The 20,844-nt window shown below is 41.2% G+C and overlaps 1 protein-coding gene across 1 annotated transcript in view; it reads left to right on the top strand.

The window, feature by feature from the left end:
* HLCS (holocarboxylase synthetase) overlaps positions 1-20,844 on the top strand; it is a 130,488-nt gene that overhangs the window by 87,635 nt on the left and 22,009 nt on the right. The window contains exons 7-8 of the mRNA XM_066620855.1: positions 16,620-16,687; positions 18,082-18,242. Coding sequence (XP_066476952.1) covers positions 16,620-16,687; positions 18,082-18,242 — 229 coding nt within the window. The remainder of the gene's footprint in view (positions 1-16,619; positions 16,688-18,081; positions 18,243-20,844) is intronic.

Raw genomic sequence — 20,844 nt, 5'->3', positions numbered from 1 at the left:
TTACTTTTTCAGCATGATTATAATTACATGTTTTACAATCTATGTATGTATTTTAATAGCATCTGATGAAATAACTGTTTTTATAGAGGGCGATGGAAGATAAATTTTGCAGAGCAGCTAGGAAGATAATTTTACACATAGTTCATAGACGTGAAACACCCGAATCATTTGGAGAGGCACAGGATGCTTCTCTCCACATTTCTAAAAACAATTGTTCTTCAACAGATGTTTGCCAAGTTTCATTTTGGAGATGTTTCACCTTCAGCCAACCTATTTTAAAAAAAAGATATTTTACCAATTGTTTACAAGAATGGTATTGCCCTTGGATGCTGATTGGGAGAGTTTCAGAGCCCATTTTATGTTCAATCCAATAACCTTTATTGGCATGTATTGATAGGCACATTGTCCCCCTGTAAGTGGACCCTTAAGGGAAAAGATACAATGATCAATAAAATCCTTAAAGAGCATTGCCAGTAAAAAATTGAATAACATGGAGCAGGACCTCTGATGCTGAACAGAGTGGATGGGCTGATTCATTATATGTGTTTTCCTGTCACTCTGGGTCTTTCTGTAAAAGCAACCTTATGCCTCCATGTTAGTGGGAACAAAGTCTTAATTCCTTTCAGTGATTTTTGTGATAAGCCAAATTGCTACACTGAAGGCCTCATATGTAAACTAATACAAAATTCTATCTTGACAGTGCTTTTAAAAACAAATAGTGTGAAAGATTAAAGCATGTAAGAAGTATTGCACTTCGGCAAGTTAATCTGAAATAGTGGTGTATCCACATAACCAAACCATAGTTTGTGATTGACCACAAATCTGAATCAAAACCTTGATTTCCAGTGAGTTTGTATATTAAGCATTGTTATACTCTCAGCCTTCTGGAAGCAGACAGATGATATGCAAGGAAATCTGCCAGCTGAGTAGAAGTTTCATGGAATTTGTCAAAAATGACTTGATAGCAAAACAAAACGGGGGAGAAGAGTTAAGGCCTCAAAAAGGTACAAGAAAGTGTAAGATTTGAGGAACTCCCAGATTATGTTTCAGTGTATGTTGTTTTCCGAGTGTATAAAGCCTGTTAATGCTTGTAAGAAATTCCAGTATTTACATGACTGAAAACCTTTCTTGGTTTGCATCACAAAAACATGATACCTCCATGACTTCTAACACTTCTGGTCTTTCATGTAACCTTTTTTACCCTAATCAGTGCTGTGCTATTTTGTAACTGAATTATATATTTTTTTACAAAATATTTTATAATTGTTTAATTTTATTTTACTGCTCACAGTAAAATCTTTTAGTAATTTAACTTGCAAATCTGCAGATGAATTGAAGATTGCAAACCTCAAATGATGGCAATTTTAATAAGAGCACATTTTAAAAAGAATTTGAATAAAAAGTCAAAAGGATAACTGAAAAAGAGAACAATTAGCCCAAAATACTATTTTCCGAGTTGGGTAAGGATTGTGCCTGTTTCAGAATTGTGCAGTAGCAATATCTGCTAGTATATATCAGGTTTGACATTTACCAAAGAATGTAGTCAGATTTAATGTTCTCTTTCTAAACTTATGTAATAAGGATGTTACCAATCAAAAGAATTACCTTTATAAAGTGCAATATTTGTATTTTTAGCAGGTTTTGTAGGGGTTTTCAGTCTAATAAGTCAAGAAATCCTGTGCATAAACAGCTCCATAGTTTGTAAGATGGATGGCTGTTAAGGCTGTTCTGTTGACACAACCCTGTGTGTTGTGAAAAAGGATACCTTGCCCTTTTCAGAGTAAGAAATATATTGGACTGCTTTCTCGTCTTATTGTGTAAGTGGAAGGATGGCATGCTAGTCCTTTTGCACGTATATGCTTATCTGGTCAACTGCATTGTTCTGATGGTTTTGCACAGGTCTGAAAGAATTTAATGTATCTGTCAAATACATTAACAATAAGAATTTTGGAAAAGATTGCTGTCTCTTAACAAAATTAAATGCTGGGTATTTACAGTTGTTGTCTTCATTTGTTTCTAGTTGCTATTTTGTGTAATAGCTTAATTTGATGTACACTCATTTTAAGGAAAAAGGAGCATAACCTGTCTGAGGACCATCAGTATAACCATTTATTGGACTATTTTAACCGGATGTACTCTGCTTCTAGACCAGGGGTGTCAAACATAAGGCCTAGGGGCCAGATGCGTCCCGCGGAAGCTTTTTATCTGACCCTCAGGCTCTCAGCTGCTGAGCAGTGCTAAGGAGTTACTGCTGAAAGGGCAGCCAACATGAAAATGAGGCTCTCCCATATCTTGAAATATGGTCAAGATTTGCGCATTTTCTCTTCTGTCATTTGCAGCTAATGAGTTCCTAGGTGAGAAAAAGAGCTTATTTTTGGTTATGATCTGTTCAATGATGTCACTCCCTGCCTAATGACATCACTTCTGGCCCTCAGCAGGGACGATGAATGCTATTCAGCCCTCTGTATGAAATGAGTTTGACACTCCTGTTCTAGACTGTATATTCAGTGTTTTGGGGTCTATCTGGCATTACCTAAAGTTTCTTCCAAAATGCAATCATTTCTCACTAGAGGATTGCATGTGAACATTTTATATTAGAAGCAGAATCTGCATGCTTTTCTTCATTTTTCACATGTACTCCTCATGAGGAGGAAAAAAATTAATCAGAACCTTGCTTTTTAAATTCAAACTGGGGCAGATATGTGAATAGAAAAGCTAATTCACTTACTCCCTGAGTTAATTGTCTGTTGGCAACCAGCATTACAGTTAGTGTGTTGGTCAGTAGCTGGAGCTGTCATGTTTTTATAACCATAGTTACACTGATTGAGAGAGCAATTGGGAGATGCAGTTTCAAGCAAGAGATACAAACATTTTACTTGGATGTGTCACCAGCTGTTTCTTTCTTCCTATTTTCAAAAACTTTCCAGTTGAGTTTCAGGGAGACAGAAGGCAATTAACCCTGTGTAAATGTGGCAAAAATATAATGAGATTAATCCATTAGAACAGGGCTTTTCAATGTGGGCCCTGGCCTCTGGGTGGGGGCAGTCTGGAGGATCGCGCCGCTTAGGGGGCTGCAGCCTCCCCAGGGTGTGGGAAGCCTGGTGCAACCTTTGGCAGGGCTCTCCGCAGCAGTGAAAGTGAAAGCGGAGCAATCACGCTCCACTTCCGCTTTAGCAGATCTAACAGTGCTTGTATGCTAGGCAGCCCAATGGAACACACAGCCAGCTTTTTCCTTCCTTGTCAGCCTATTCAGTACTTATAAATGATGTGGTGTAATTAATTTGATCTTGGACTTGGGAAGCTTATGAACTCTGTAGAAGGCATTGGCCAAGTAACTTTCCTCAGGCCCAGTTCCTCTCTGTAAAATATAATGCCCAGCCTCACTGTAATGAAGAGGAATGAGGTAATTGTAAAGCACCTTTGCACATTAAGTAGTACTACAAAAGTGTTAGCCTGTTAAGTTCTAGTAAAGACAGTTTACCTTGGGGAGGGGCTCTAATTCAGTGGAAGATTGCATGCTTTGCAGATAGAAGGTCCCAGGTTCAAGCATAGGTTACAAGCATAGGCCATGATCAGGTTCAAGCATAGGTTACAAGCATAGGCCATGATCAGTATATGCAGCCTTCTGCAATGCATTCTAGACTGAGCCTAGTACAGGGGTTGGCAACCTTAAACACTCAAAGAGCCATTTGGACCTGTTTTCCAGAGGAAAAAAAACCTCAGGAGCCACAAAACCCTTTTGACCTCTAAAATGAATACTGCATATATAGTTTTTTTAACCTTTATGCTCTTATAGGTCCCATTTTTATAATGTAGCCTCCTCTTGTAGCTTTTAGTTAGTTTTGTCATACATTCTTGTCCTGTGTTTTCAGAAGCCTGGTCCTCTATGGTGTTTTGCCTGATTCCAAGGCCATTCTCTGCCTGGAGAATTATGCCCACTTTAAGCAAATTAGCTCCCCTTCTTTCCCCCCACAAATGACCCTGGTTCTGCCCTGCAGTCCTGCTGGACCCCACCTCCAGGGTAGCTCGCCTGTTCAACCTGCAGAGGTCCTCTCTCCTGCCAGCAGCCTCCCACCACTACAGCAGCCTCTTAGTCCTCAGCAGGTCTTAGGCACAGCAGCCACACTTCAAACTCCAGTGTCTCCAGCAGCCCATTAGTCACAAAGTCAGTCAGAGTATCCAGGGCAGAGTCCAAAGTCAATAAGCCAAGTCACAGTCCAAGGTCAGATTCCAAAGTCAGTCAGTCAAATCAGTCAGAGTATCAAAGTCAATAAGCCAAGTCAGTCAGTCTCCTCGCCTACCTCCAGCCTGCACTCCTTCTACCACCCACACCCCCCCTTCCTGCCTCAGGTGCTCCTTATATCCCTGAGGGCCCTATTGCCTTCAAGTGGCTGCAGCTGTGCAGCACACTCTGCTGGATGCCCAGGCCTTACCCTTAAAGGGGCCACTTCTGACACCACATCTACCTGCTCACCAGATCTTCCAGGATTCCAATACATATGTCGGTTATGACATCTGCTTATCTTACATGGATACTAAAGAACTCCCCCCACCTTCCAGAGGCACCCTGCTGGAAGGAAAAAAGGACACAGACTCCAGAGGTGGGGAAGAGAAGAAGCCAGAGCTGGGGGGCAGCCACAGGCCAGCTTCTGCCCTGCCTGCCTGCCTGCCCTCCCTCACTCAGGCTGCAACCCTCTCCACATTATCCTGGGAGTAAGCCCCATTGGTTGGAGCTTACCAACCACACTATCCTGGGAGTAAGCAGACAAGTTGGTTGGAGCTCTCAGGTTGCAGTCCTCTCCACAGTTTCCTGGGAGGAAGCCTCACTGACTGCTTGTGAGTAGACCTGCATAGGAGGGGGCTGAGGCTGCAGCCCTCCACACCTTCCTGGGAGGAAGCCCCACTGACTACAGCGGGGCTTACTTGTGAGAAGATCTGCACAGGAGGAGGCTGAGGCTACAGCCCTCCACACCTTCCTGGGAGATAGATAGATAGATACTTTATTTACGGTCACAAACAACAAAACAAAATACACAGAATTAAAACCAACACCCTGTTATACATATGTAAAATCATAATCCTTCCTGGGAGTAGCCCAGGGACTACATCGGGGCTTACTCTCGAACAGACCTGTGCGGGCTCCCACTCAGCCACCCTTGCGCTTGGCCTTGAGAAGGCTCCAAGGCTGCCATCCCAGGCACCCTTTCCTGGGAGTAAGCTTCATCTGCTCTAATGGGGCTTACAACTGAGTAGACATGCATAGGAGCAGGCTCCAAGACTGCCATCCCAGGCACCCTTTCCTGGGAGTAAGCTTCATCCGCTGTAATGGGGCTTACTACTGAGTAGACACACAGGATGTCTCCTCTGCTGTGGAGGAAAAGCCTCTCCTTGCACTGAGTGGGGACCTGCAAGGGCTCGCAATGGCTGAGGAAGAGGGCGTTCTGCTGGAGAGTTGGGGAAAGGAAAAACAGGGAGCTTAAGCCTGCAGAGCGGGCAAAATTGAAAAGGGAAACCAATGCGGGGCAGGTGGGAGTGAAGGGAGAGGAGGGCAGTGAGTTCAGGGGGGCGGAGGGAAGCAGCCTACCTTCCCAACACAGGTGCCTCCTGTCAGCCCCTTTGCCACTTTCACCGGGAGGAGCCGCAGCAGACAGCTGAAAGAGCCACATGTGGCTCTAGAGCCACAGGTTGCCAACCCCTGGCCTAGTAGGACCCAGGAACCTCCACGCAACCCAGGCTTGAGTCTTTCAAGCCTAAAAATAGTGCTGGAGGCTGGGAAACGGCACAGTTTGACTGTGTGAAGGTAGAAAAAGCCATTTTGGTGCTTTTTAAAATGGCCCCAGTATCCATGAGTATCCACACTGAGTTAAATCCACGAATGCTGGACCTGCAAATACCAAGGTCACATTGTAGTATCATTTGGGCATTGAAACAGTATAGTGTCCAAAATATTGAATATGTATTTTCTTCTGCTGTTCTTGTAAATGTGTTAAATTTTCCAAAATTAAACCGCCTAGAAATGAAACAGTAGTATGACTTAAAAAAGTGTGTGTGTGTAAAAAAGAAATAGCCTACATAAAAGCAAGATTGAATGTCAACATTTTCAGCCATTTTTTGTTCAGTGAGGTTCTAAAATAATTTGAAAAAGTGATATATTGGTAATATATTAAGTTTTAGACCTAGAACATTAGTTTGAATCCAGTTCAAATTTGTTCTAATAAGATTTGTTAGTGGGTGAACATTTTCTTGGTGGCCTCTGTGAAAAGAATTGATTGTCTGATCTTGTTCATAGTAGGCAGATGTTTTCATCATAGAAAGATCCACTGTTTGTTGCTGGTCTCAGCAAGGAAATTAACAATTCAGAAAGGACAAAATAATTTAGCTTAGGTTTAACTGTGATATCGCCAATTGTCAACAGTTGAACATCTATCAGAATGTTTTTTAGAATACTGTCTGTAATGTAGTAAATTTTCATTTGGCTTATATAGTATGTGGAGTTTTTATCCACATTGAAAGATCTTTTACTTGATTTTGTTTAGTTGACTTATTAAACTCTCAGAGTCTGTTTACCTATCAGCTAGGTCAGAAATGAACACAGGGCATTTACAGATATTGTAAGTGAAACATCTTTATGTGGTTTCTTTCAGAATTTATCAGCTTTTATGTTTTAGTCAGGAAAATGCTTTTCGTTACATTTATGAAATTTAGAGCCTCTGTATTGTGTATCAGTTGTTAACCATAATTTATGTGCTGGCATTTTGTTGATGTTTCTTTGTTTCAGTTTGGAAGTGTTATGGGAAATGTGGCACACAAGTCTAAATATGTGAATAAATAGTACGGACTCCTTGTATGCATATTACTGTGTGCCAGTTGCAAGTGTGTCACTGAGAGCTGCATTTGCTGAGACCTAGTGCATCCCTGATTGCACCCTGTCAGTGAGGACCATGGCACTCTTGTTGGGGAGTAACAAATTATGTCCTCACCAGGACATAATTAACAAATTATGTAACAAATTATGTCCTCAAGTAAAACTCTTTTTTTCTTACATGGAATTAAATGAACGAATGCATTTGGAGGTGGCATGGGGCTAAATTTGCTTTCTGTCAGTGAGAATCATGACTACTTCTGTCTGAATAACCTGCCTCTTCATTTGTATAGCCTTTCTCTGCGTTCTGTTTCTTGGTTAATTCTGAGCAAAGGAATGCTATGAACTGGTTTGTGTGTGTGGGGGTGTGGTACAGGTGTGCCCTGGTATCCATGGGGGTTCTGTTCCAGAACCCCCAGTTGTTATATGAAACTTCTGATGCCAGGGCCACCCTGCATCCACTTGCAGCATCTGCAGGTCTCAGAATGACTGTTTAAAGGGAAGAAAAAGAAAAAGTCACTTCTAGTTTTTCTTCAAAACTAGAAGTGACTTTTTAATGACTTATAAGGCAGAGGGAGGCCCGGGGAAGGGATACATGTGGATAGAAGGGCCCCATGTAGATAATGGCCACGTATGTAAACAGAAACAAACGTAAGGCAAAATATGAATGAAGAATGGGCATTCATCCAATATGAACAAACTACACGTAGATAACACATAACTCCAAGATACACCATTCCTGCCCCAACTTTTCTCTTAGCCTCCGCATTCTCAATTCAGATGGAGATTGCATGGAGATGTAGTATGGCCATGGTATTTAACTTCTGAGCTGTGTTAAAATGTTTTTTCTTAACTCTTGTTTTTTTAAGAGCCAAGCAGTACTTAGTTTCAGATTAGCCCTCGTAGATAAATAGGTATGTTAAGAAAACCACATAAACCTTAAGATTTCAAAGTATGTGAAAAAGATTCTTGTACAGACGGTAGCAGCAAATTTCTAGCCCAAATGTGTATTAGAATGCATTAGCAGCAGCAATAATTTTTTTTAAGAAAGTATCCTTTTTATTACACTGCAAACATGCATCTTTTTGGAAATATCCACTAATAGGCTCAACAATAAATATAGTTGTAACTCTCTCCATCCACACAAAAACTATCCACCTGTCCATGTTGGATTAAAGTCAGTCAGTAGAGAACTCCCACATACCTTCATTCTGTTAGGTGTGTGACTGTCTCTTACTTTCTGGCTTACATTGCTGATTGATGCTGCAAATCCTTTCTGATTCAACTACAGGTATGACCTAATTATCCATGGATCTTATCTCAACTCGAGCTTTATCTCGATGTTTTACCTGTTTTATCTCAACGCAATGAGAAGAGCCCTTGAAATTAAAGGGGAAATGCCATTTAACAATAGCCTCCTTAATTTGAGAGAGGGCAACCAGCTGATAATCCATCAATCATTCTCTCTCCAGGCACTTAGAAAAGCTTCACTCCAAGGCAAGTGACCCCTCCCTCCCCCCCCCCAGCATGTGAAAGAATGATAATCACATTGCATTCTTTCCCAGCGCTTCACTTTGGGTGAAGGGAGAGGTTGCTAGCTCGGAGTGAAGCCTTTCTAAGAGTCTGGAGAGGGACTGATTGATGGATTGTCTACCTAATGCCTGTGTCTTACATCACAAAGGTCAGCAAGGCTGTTTTTAAATCTCCTAGCAAAGGGACATTGTTTTTTAAATGGTTGGCAACCTTCAGTCTCGAAAGACTATGGTATAAGCCTACAGCACCTGGTATTCCCAGGCGGTCTCCCATCCAAGTACTAACCAGGCCTGACCCTGCTTAGCTTCCAAGATCAGGCATGTGCATGGTAACATGGGTTTGCTTTAATGCAATTTTTGCCATTCACTTGAGATCTGGGAACCCTCACGAATAATTAGACTCAACATGTATATAAAGAACAATTCTCATATCCTTTTGTTCTTTGCATTTATGATTTGACTTGCTCTGTTTAACCATTTGACTTGCTCTCTCTAATGTGTTCTAACCATTATTATGAGATAAATAGATTTGACTTTCACACAACTGACTTAAAACTTTTCCATTTTTAATGAATGTCCTGAACTATATAGCTTTGTTTGGATGTTTATTTCCCTATCTCATGGAGGCAGGTGCATGCGGGTCTTCAGAGGACCATAAATGCTAGCCCACCCTCCAGTGATGCATGTGCAGTAGTCTCATCTCTTGCCTTGTTCATGATCAGCAGCAGTAGATGCTGATCATGGGCAGAGAGTTTCTCCAAGGTAGGCACACTGGAACATTTTAGGATGGCAGTCTCAGGGAAGATCCCTCCATATGTTAAGCATTTGTTGCTGCAGACAAACACTAATCACAAGGAAGGTGAGGATAAGGTGAGTGCACCATTGGCATTGTTAACCACTGTGCCGGCCAGAGGCTCACCTCTGTGGATGCCATGCCCCACCTGAAGGTGCTGGCCCCCACAACCGCTGCCTCCCCTCCAGGTATTCTGAGGGCTGGGGAAGCCTTCTAAGTCCTTCTGGAATCCAAAAACCGCAAGTGACAACTTATGGCCCTCAGAATGCCTCTGGGAGAGGCTGTCAGTGGGCGGCCCTCGAATTGGTATGCCGATATCATTGGCGGCCAACTGAGTGCCATGGAGGACTCAGCAGGGGGGAGTGGATGGTGATGTGGTGGCACCCTCCAAATATGGCACCCAGAGTATTTGTCCCCCTTGCCCTCCTCACATACACCACTGAAGGTGCACATGCATCATGGGGGGGTGGAGCTAGTATGGCATTCCTGTAAAACATCTCATATGGTGTTCCCCACAGGGAGATGAACACATCAGCAGGCTTATGTATAGAAAGCTGTCACTTTTTATTTATTGTGGAAGTACCTTTGAGCGTTTGAAATCCCTGGGTGATTGGGTAAAATCCAACCATCACTTTATGTGTAGTCATAGTAAATGCATCTTGTTTTCATCAGGTGTAGATGTTCTAGACTGTCTTCAGATAGTCTCCTGTTTCCTAATGTCTGGTTTTCAGTAATCATTTAAAACACACTTATTTTCTGATGTTTAGGACATCTTGGGCCATTAGTCTACTAAATGTTACCTTTCTACCTGTTGTGGAAGTACTCTAAACAATTTGGTACTCCTATGAAAGAATCTGAGAGACTGAAAGAATTCATTGAGACTGAAACAGCAGCTACAAGTATGGTCCATACAATTCCTTTCCTGCTTTCCCAGTGCTCTCACGCATGCATTTGTAAGTAGTCAGAAAGATAATTTTTTTTTCATTCTAATGCCATATTTGAGATCTACCGCAGTATAGAAAACGTGGTAGTTCTGAATTGAACTTTTAAAATTTTCTCACCACTGGGAATAGTCACTATGGCTTGTTTGGTGATGTAGCTTTGACCATATGTGGAGCTCTGAGAAATTTTGAAAGGAGCCTGACAATAGAGTAAGGCAAGGCTTGTTCTTCACAAATACACCTGAGGCGCAATCCTAACCCCTTATGTCAGTGTTTTCCAGCACTGACATAAGGGCAATGTAGCTATGAGGTAAGGGAACAAACATTCCCTTATTTTGAGGAGGCCTTTGTGAGTGACACCCAACTGCAGGATGCAGCACATGTCCCATTGGCTGGAAAGCTCTGACATAATGGGTTAGGAGTATGCCCTTGGAGAATTAAACTGCTCCAGGGACTCCAGTTTAGCTTGTCCTATTTTCTAGCCCAGTTATTATAACAGCTAAGAGTCCAATCCTGGGCTCAGTGCCGTGGCTTCATGCCACCGTACACTGTTGCAATCATGCCATAAGGCACGTTTGCAAACCTCACTGCCAGACTACAGCCCATGCTAGCCCAGTGTCAGCTAGTGCTGGGCGTGTGCCCAGCCTCCACAGCTCAGTGGTCTCATGGACCACTGAGCCGTGGCACAGTAAGTGGGGTGGGGAGGAGGTGTTCTGGGTAGGGGGGAGGCTGGCGGGGGCGGAGGGAGGGTGGGGGAGGCAGGGGTGGGCGGGAGGCATGCCGAGATGGGGGCGGGTGGGAGGTGTGCCAGGGGAGGGAGGGAGGCGGGTTCGTGGAGCTGTGCTCCACTGGATCCAAGGCACGTGGAGGGCTCGTTTCCCTACATGAGCAGCTTTACTTGTCGGCGTAAAGTGAGTAGTCCCATTGCGGGGCTGCTTCCCTTATCCGGAAGAAGGTGACAAAAGTCCCCTTCTCTGGAGGTGCCTCCTGCGGTAGACCAGGGCGTGCAGGATCTGATGGCAGCCATTCTCGGTGCTGCCAAGGCTGGGTGCCCTGGGCTGCTCAGGATTGGGCTGTAAGTCAGCCCAACTGAATAATAATGTTTATTATTAAGATTATTTATATACTGCTTTTCAATGAAAAGTAGTTCACAAAGTGGTTTAGTTAAATAAATGGTTCCTTGTCTCCAAAGTGCTCACAATCTTAAAAAAAAGATGCAAAAGAGACACCAGCAACAACCAATGAAAAAGACACCATACTTGGAGGCAACTGCTCTCTCTTACTATTATAAGAGAATGCCACTTTAAAAGGTTCCATTTTGCCCACTTAGTAGGGGAAATTACAGAAATATTTTTTAAAGATTCAGTTTTAAAAATATATTTGTGACTTGTGTAAGTGCTTTCAGTTCTATGACATACATTGTAAACAGAAGCATGTACTCTCTTAAGCAATCACACGAGGCAAATAATGTTCAACTACTCAAAATAAAGATGGTACGGGTTACTTCTGCTCCAACAACTTTTTCAACATCTGGAATGTAATGTTGCTTTTTGTAATACCTCTGCAATACCATAACACAGCAGGGTACATTAATGAGAGTTTCAGTCTGAAAACCACAACATCAATGAAATTTATAGATGTCAGGTCATTAACATTAGTCAAACATAGTTTCTGTGGTTTTAGTTCCAATTTAAAATAGGTATAATAAAAGTCATTTGCTGGCTATGAGGACTAAGCGTCTTTGGGTCTGATGAAATTTCAGTTAACTCTTCTGTACTGAACTAATACAGTTTTCAGAGCATTTTTTTGACTAATGCTTTATGGTCTAGTGAAACACCATTTTAAAAGTTCTACCTGGTTTAACTGTTTTCCCTGAACTATAAAAATGTAATAGAAATCTTAATGCTTCAGCCTTTTAATGTGAAAAGATAATTTGAAATTAAACTGAAGCCCCATTTTGTGTGTCAGAAAGGTTTCGGTCTCCTATTTGGTTTTGTTCACCAGTACAGTTTTCTGACTTACAGCCCAATCCTATGCATGTCTACTCAGAATTAAGTCCCATTAGAGTCAACGGGGCTTACTCCCAGGAAAGTGTGGATAGGATTGGGCTTCGAATCAGTTGTAAATCACTGCTTGTGCCCATAGAAAAAAAAATTTCTGAAAGCAAACATGATATTATCTTTGAAGATAAAATAAGTGGGAGGGATTGTGTGAACATATGGTTAATGAGGATTCCTCAAAATTGACAAAAGCTCTGGTCTGGATGAGTTAAAACAAACTAATACTTAATCCAGAGAGGACAAGAGGTGGTGTGGATTGGGAAGGTTATTGATCTGAGTGGAGGTATGCAACTGGCTCTAGATGAGATGGCACTCCCTTGACATCTGACGGTTTGAGGGTACCCCTGGATCCATCATTATGCTTTGGATGGTCATGTGCTAGAATTTCCAGGAGTATCTTTTGCCAACTTCAATGGAGTTGCTGGTTACAGTCCTGTATAGAGAAAGTGGACCAAGATTGTTGTTGTTGGCATCCTTCAGTCTCGGAAGACTATGTTATCGTGCTCTGAATAGTGGTTCTGGAACAGAGTGTCCTCTGTAGTGCGCGAAGCCTGGGTAAAGTAGATATGGAAGATAGACTGTTACCCATGCAGCAAATCCCCCCTCCACGTCGCTGAAATGGTCCAATGGAAAGGCAGAAGCCAATACGGTTGGTTCCAGCGGCGTCACAGGAGTTGCCAGAATGTGACTGTGTTCAGCCATGAACTGCCTCAGGGACTCTGGCTCTGGATTTTGCCTCGAGGTTGACTCTTGAAGCCTTTTCCATAACTGGATGTAGCCACAAGGCAGTGGAGGTTTGGGATCAGAGTTTTCCTTCTCTCAGATAAGCTGCCTTCCCAGGCTAACGAGTCCCATCTACCCGGTGGCTGTTTAGTCACCTCTTACAAGATTACACTGTTGTAATGCACTCCATATGGGCTTGGGTTTAAAGACTGTTCAGAAATTTCAGTTGATTCAGAGTGCAGCTGCCAGGATGTTAGTAGGGTTATGCATTCCACACATTCACCAGACTTGAACCAGTTGCAGTGATTTCCAGTTTTTTCTGAGCTCAGTTTCAAGTGCTGGTTATAACCTTCAGAACCCTACACCAGTGTTTCTCAAACTGTGGGTCACTAAGTGGGTCGTGAGCCTATTTCAGGTGGGTCCCCATTCATTTCAGTATTTTATTTTTAGTGTATTAGACTTGATGCTACCATGGTATGTGACTACATTTGGGGAAATGTCACAGATCTGTACTTTTAACAGGATACTATGAAGGTGCTTTTAACAATTATAATAAATGGGACTTTCTCCTGGGTAGGTGTGGGTAAGATTGCAGCCTAGGATTGTTAAAAATGTTCCTGCTTGATGTCACTTCCAGTCATGACATAACTTCCGGTGGGTTCTGACAGATTCTCATTCTAAGAGAATGGGACCCATTCTCGTAAAAAGTGGGTCCCAGTGCCAAAGGAGTGAGAACCACTGCCCTACACAATCCAGGATCTGAGTACTTTAAGAACCAGCTGTTTTTAATTTCTTTCCCCGTCCCCCTTTTATTTCTTTTTACATTTGTTTATTTGCTCAGCAATTTTATTACTGTTTTATTATTCTTCAATAAAGAAAACACTTTTGAAAAGAGCAGCACCTGTGTACCTATGAATCTACCTAAGAAAGATCACCAGCTCAAACCCTACCATTGTCTCAAGTTTGACTGCTGAGTACCAAAGACTGGACCTTCTTGGTCATAGCACCATAGTTGTGGAATTCCTTTCTGGGGAGATTTGCCAGGCCCCAACCCTCCCAGCTTCTCAGTGAGCTCTGAAAACATTCCTTTTCTGCAGAGCTTTTAAGAATTGATTCGAGTGCCTCTGTTTTGAAGGAAGAAGATTTTTGGCTGTACTATTCCTTGCTTTTATCTTTTGTTCTTATTTTATCATTTTGGTTTTATCGTTTGGTACTTTATTGCTACATATACCACTATGAGGGAATATGTGTCCAAATATAGGTTATAAATACATAAGATAGATAAATAGAATAAAAAGATGTTAAGGCAGTGGTTCCCAAACTGTGAGCCGTAGCTTTCCAGAGAGCCATGGAAACCAGTTAGGGAAGCCACAGAATCCTCGTGAAAAACTCGCCTCCCTATACAGTTGTTGCCCTAATGGGGAGCCACAGCCAATAGCCCAGTGGGTTAAGGGAGCCGCCGGTTGAAAACATTTGGGAACCACTGTTCCCATTATCATTATATGCATGAAATGATAGCCATATCTCCACTCTTAATTAATGTGATTGGTTCATAACCTTAATTTAACCTATGTTGACTCACTGCACTTTGTTCATTGCTTTTTATTCTGCCTGAGGCTCAAAACTTTACCTTCTTTTTTCCTATTATGATTAATTCAGGAGAGATTCTACCTTTTCTCTTTTCTGTACCCACTTAGCCACAGTTCTTTGAATGTAAAACTGTTTACAATTGCTTCTTTCTGTTCCCAAAAAACCTCACACTTTATTTTTTTTGAAACCTGGGGAAATAAGTTATAAAATTCACAAGCACTTTATTATGGTCTTAGAACTCTGTGGTAATGCCCCTAGAGCTATCTCAGATAGCATAAATAAATCTGCCTGTCTCCAGTAGTCTCAGTCTAGGTATTAGCAACTTTTCTACGTTGTATCCCTCCTTACAGAATTTCTTCTTGGCCTTTAGTAGCACAGCAGCTCAGTCTTGTCATTAGTGTACTCTAGTAACTCCAGCCAAACCACTTAGCAGCTCCATGCATATGTTTCCTTAATCATATCTTTGTTTTAGAGTCCTGTGTTTGGTGTCATAACTAACTTTCTCTCCTCTCCCAATTTTTCTTCCTCAGAATTGTAACATATGACTTGCCTGATATGTAGAGCCTAGGCAGAGGGAATGCCAATTGCTTCAGCTATATTTATAATCTGTCCATAGCACCATTTCCAGATTTTAAATTAGGTTTCTTTTTTGCAACATGAATGTGGCATTGAAACTAAAGCAATGCTTGACTCTTAACCTGCAGAGTTTCTAGAAGACAATATTAAACTTAAATGGATACAAAGAACTTCTCTCAGAATCTTTCTTCCAGCTCCCAACACAAGCAAATATACTTTAACAGCAACGGTTGATGGTCAGTGGTCTCAATAAGCAATTCATGTTGGCCAAGAGAAACAATTATCAAGCTGTTTTTAATGTATAATGGAAGTGGGACTGGCAAAGAGATCTTCTAACCATTGCTTAGAAAAATGACTCTTGCTGATATTTGCACTAATGTGAGAAAACATCACATTACCACTCCTGTGGTTCAAGTATTTGTAGATACTAAGGGAGCTTTTTGGCCTTCAGTAAAACTTGTTCTTTTTGCAGTTATCTGAACACTGAGCTATTATGGAGAGATATTAAAAAGCATTTGGCTCACTTTCCGTCTTCTTTATATCTCCTTTGTCTTAGCCAGAAAATATAACTTTTCAGATTGTGACAAGCATGGATTAGGCAGCACCTTTGGTAACCATTAGAATTAACCATTAAGTCCCAGTGAGCAACAGAGGGTGCAGCTCTGCTTACTTTCAGGGTCATTTGTTTAATTCCAGGGTTTTGAGGTTATTGGCTCTTCCATAATTCAGAGAAAGTAACTTTGTGTACCAGTTATTCCTCTACAATTTGTTACATCCATCTTTTCTAACTTCTGTAGGAAAACTGTGTTTCTAGATTTTCAACTCTAATAATTTAAGCCCTGTCAAACAGGTCTACCACATATGATTTTTTTCCCTACTAAATACATTTCGTCTTTCTTAAACCTAAAAATAAAATGAAAAAGCACAATTGAAATATTACCAGCACAGTTTAAAGAATATTCTCACAGCAAGTTTTTTGAGTGTGTTAGTTTCTACTTCTAGAAGGGAAGCTGAATTCTTTTAAGTGAAAAAATTTTAAAAGCCTAAAATAAGCCAGTGTTCTCTAGAGTTCTCAGAAGGTGTAGATTTATTTACTGTAGTTAAATCATAATTAGTTCTCAAGGGATAGTGTCTCTTTTAAGCTCCTTTATTGCCACCATACTGGTTTTCTAAATAATCAGAAACCGCTGGTGCTGCTGTATTCTAGAATACAACCACAAACTTGCTGTAAGTAGAAACAAATGTTTGGAATTGCCAGTTGTCACTTACAAGAGGATAGTGACACGTTTTAAAAATAAGCTCCAAAAAGAAATGTAGGAAATGTAACTCTGTTTATTAAATATATCATAGTGATCTCTTATCTATCATTATAAGTTTGATACTTCAAGTAGACATTTTTAAACAAGTTTTTGTGTTCTGAATTTTATTCTTTTATTCTTATGACATGGAGCTGAAAAAATGTTCATAATGTATAAACTTCTACAGTGTTTTTATGAAAGCCGCACACTGTTCTAACAGGCATTCTTTTTGTAAAATTTGCAGGTTGATATTCAAAGTGCCACAGGAAATAGGTCTCATAGCGATTGCAGTTCAACAAACTCAAGGGAAGGGTAAGTTGGTGAAATTCCAGTCTTAGTGGAGAGAATGTATTTGATTAAATGTACGAGTTGTACATTTGATTATGTATGCAGGACACGTTTATGCCTTGTAGGTAACCCTATACTCTAATAAATACAATTTTCAGTTGATAAATGAACTATAGCTCTGCTGGGAATCCATTCCAGGTTATTGGTGAGGACTTTTTCCTAACTATTTTCCCATGCAATTGGGTTTGGTACAAGTTTTTCTTCCAGGTAGCATTTTTGTTGTAGAGATACCACATTTTCCAGCACTTGGGCAGAAATGTGCTTCATTTTTCAGTTTCTATAGATAGGAAGATTTGTCTTAGTTATCACTTCAATTATGCTAAAGAGCCAGGACAGTATGAATTGTTCCTTGTTTGATTTTTACATTAACAGCATTATTAATGAATTGCAGATTGGACATTATTTTCCAGTGGTTATTAAAATGTCATTCGAAACAATTCCTTGTTTATGATTTGAGGTGTTTAATTGATTTTTGGCTCCTTCTACAACAAATAATTCCTTAGCTATACAAGTTTTCTCAAATAATTTAATTCAGTGGTTCCCAAACATTTTAGCACCGGGACCCACTTTTAAAACAACATTCTATTGGGACTCACATAGCTTTACAAGACAAAAATTTTTTTCACTTTACCAGCCACTGAAGCCTGTTTTTATCCTTTTTTACTTGCGGGGAGGTGGATTTTCTGGAACATTTACCGAGCTCCGTGTTCATCAGATCAGGACCATTCTGGCTGCTTTGCATTCCCCTTCATCTGGCCTTTGATAAGAGCTGAGGCAAGCTTGCCTGCTCATGAGTAAATGCATGCTTATGGCTCTATTTCACTTTCCATAAGACTCAATACATTTTCCTTGTTAGGTTGGAGAAGGTGGGATTTCTTTCTCAAGAATTTGTTGGGGCCTGCATTCATCATATCAGGACCATTCTGGTGGTGTTTGTGTTCCCCTCAGCTTGCCCTTCAAAGTGGACCAGGGCACATTTGCCTACTCATGAGAAAACACTCACATGCTACTCCATTTTGGATTCCGTAGGGCTCAATACATTTACCTTGTCAATTTTGCAACCAGGGTGACCAGATACAATGAGGATACCATTTGCTGTGGTTAAGAAGAGGGAGTTTTGGCAGCTCAGCATGGTGGGGTTTAAAAAGCTGCACCTGCCAAAATTCCCTCTTCTATACAATGATTAAAAGTATAGGCTCCCTGTCATTCATTGTATCTGGTCACCCTGGTTTGTGAGCCACCAAAATCAGGTTGTGACCCACAGTTTGGGAACCACTGATATAATAAGTAATATTTCTTATCTGACAAAGCATAATTTATTGATAGCCAAGTTTTAGTGTTGCTTTCCCTTTCTTAAGGTCGTGGCAGGAATAGCTGGCTGAGTCCTGTGGGAGCTGCTTTATCAACTGTGCATATCACCATTCCTTCATCTTCCCAGCTGGGACAAAGAATTCCATTTATTCAGCATCTGGTTTCCCTGGCAGTTGTGGAATCAGTTAGATCATTACCTGGATACCAGGTATTGCATTTTCATATTTCCACTCCATCATTTTTCATTTCTTTTGACCTCAAATGATTGGAATATATAATTGGCATCCCCTGCACTATAGGAATATTATTTATCTTACTCGCAGTTGTATTTTTATTTCCTCAAGTGTAAGATTGGTGTTTCCAAGATGAGCAACATGCGTTACTGAGTAGATTGAAGCTGTCAATCTATTTTGATTTAATATGCATTGTGACAGAGATTGTGTAATCAAGATAGATGTGGTTTTTGGTCTGATGCTTGAATTGACTTTATTTTGGTTATAGAAATAATGAGGAAAACTGAGAAGAAAAAAATAATAAAACTGACAATTGCCTCTAGGTTTTTGTTGGAGCAATTTCAGTGGCCACTTAATCCTTTTCAAACATTTTTCCAGTCTTTGTTGAATGCTGAAAATCTTTGCCCATAGGTCTGATGCAAGAGCCTAACCATACCCTCTCAGGAGGGAATCAAGTGTCCTGTCATCAGTGCTCGAATTACAAGCCAATCTTCTTTAGCACCTCATCCATTTCCTCTGGATGTAACCAATTCCTAATATTGAGTAACTGTAAAACATTGATATTTTACAGGACTAGTTAACAGAAACATGTGTTTCCTATATTATACAAAATCAATGGCTTGCACACATTTACACATGAATTTCATTAGGGTGGTACCCAGTAGCCTTTTGTATAGTTTAAGGGTTGTCTTCTGTTAACACTTCCCAACTTCAGGACTTCATAACTTGACTATAAAAATGTTTCATGGAATTTAAAGTAAAATGTAGTTTTCTGTGGTTTGAAGCATTAACTATTTAATGTAGGAATACCCGAAAAGAGAAGAAATATGTTATGGCAAAGTTTAAATGAGCTCTTATACAAATCTAAGCCTGCTGACATTTATTAGACAACATAAGTGCAAATGGATAGTGGAACATCCATTTAGAAACATATTGTGTTTGGTTCATTTATTTGCAAATGTATATACAGTCTTTCCAAGGTAACAGAACTTGGTGCCCACTGTAGTTTATAACAAATACATAAACATACATAATAAAATCACATGTTAAAACTTGGGGGGGGGATTTGATGGGGGATAGTGGGTCTGCTAGATCTCTTACTATTGGACCCCTCCTGTTATCTCCCCAATAAAATCTCCCCACCCATCACCAAAAGCCATTTGGAAGTTTAAAAAAAAAAAGTTTAAGTCCATAGGAAAGTGTCCAGAGAGAGGACTAATTCACCTGGAACGGAATTCTATATTTAGGGGACCACCACTGAGAAGTCTCCTATCTCACCACTGCCCCCCTTGCTTTAATCAAGGGGGGCAAGAAGCATCCTCTGAGTATCTTAGGGGATGAGCCGGTCTATATGGGGGAAGGTGGACCTATAGATACTTTGGCTCCGAGCTGTTTAAAGTTTAAAATTAGCACCTTGAATTGGGCAACAAAATGAACCAGCAGCCAAAGTCCACATCCCTGGATGAAATAAGCACAGAAGTTTCCACTGAAACTTTATATAACAAGAAAGAGCTTCAGAACTTCTACTGTTATTACTAAATAACTGTAAGCTATGTTGTGGTGGGTCTGAACAATTTCAAGTGTAAAATGTTTAGCAAACTTATCACAATGAACTGTTGAGGGCTCTCCTACATATTTTTATTGGCCCAACCATACTAGGTCTGAACCACTCAAAACAGTTCTGATTGACAACATTGTAAAGTTACAATGCTGATGAAGTAAGATTTCTCCAGCACCACAAAGTTGTCTTTAAAATGAGTTGTAGCCAATTTCTTGATGCATTTTTTAATTAGTGCAGAGTCACCTTGTAAAATAGAACCCTCCTTAACCTTTATATTTGTCCAGAGCAGGGGTGCTCAAAGTTTTTGGCAGGAGGGCCACATCATCTCTCTGACACTGTGTTGGGGGCCAGAAAAAAAGAATTAATTTACATTTCAAATTTGAATAAATTTACATAAATGAATATATTAGAGATGGAAAATGAATGAATGAATTCAATCCAGTTTATGATTCCATTCACACTAATAAGGGGGGATCTTCAAGCCAGTTAATGATCTCATTCATACACACAAATGGGGGGGGGGTCTTCCACACTTTCACACACATTCACCCGCCTGCTCGCCTGCCCCCTTGCCCTCCCTCCTTCCCTCCCTTGTTTGCTTGGGCGGTATGTGCTCCTGCCTGGCCTCCCATTCGCCTGCTTGGCTGCCTCCCTGCCCGCCCACCTAACCACCCTTCCTTGCTAGCTAGGGTGGCATGTGCTGCTGCTCCTGCCTGCCTTTCTGGTCAGCCTTCCCTCCCTCCCTTGGAGGCATGTGCTGCAGGCTGGGCTCCGCTCCCCTCCCTCACCCAGGATCTCTCTCTGTGTTTCTCTCTCTCCCTCCTCTGGCTCAGGTTGCAGGAGGGGAGGGGAACCAAGCCCAGCAAAGCAGAGCCCAGCCCATGGGCAAGGCAGGGAGAGACCAGCCGGTAAGCGTGCAGGGTCTTTTATAGTTGGAAGTAACGCGAGACCTGCAAGTCTCATGTTACCTTCCCACTATAAAAGGCCCTGCGCACACGCTGGTCTTTCCTTCGCTG

The sequence above is a fragment of the Tiliqua scincoides genome, chromosome 3, assembly GCF_035046505.1.
Source record: "Tiliqua scincoides isolate rTilSci1 chromosome 3, rTilSci1.hap2, whole genome shotgun sequence".
NCBI lineage: Eukaryota > Metazoa > Chordata > Lepidosauria > Squamata > Scincidae > Tiliqua > Tiliqua scincoides.
Note: the sequence above shows the minus strand (reverse complement) of the source record. Positions and strands in the feature narration are given on the sequence as shown.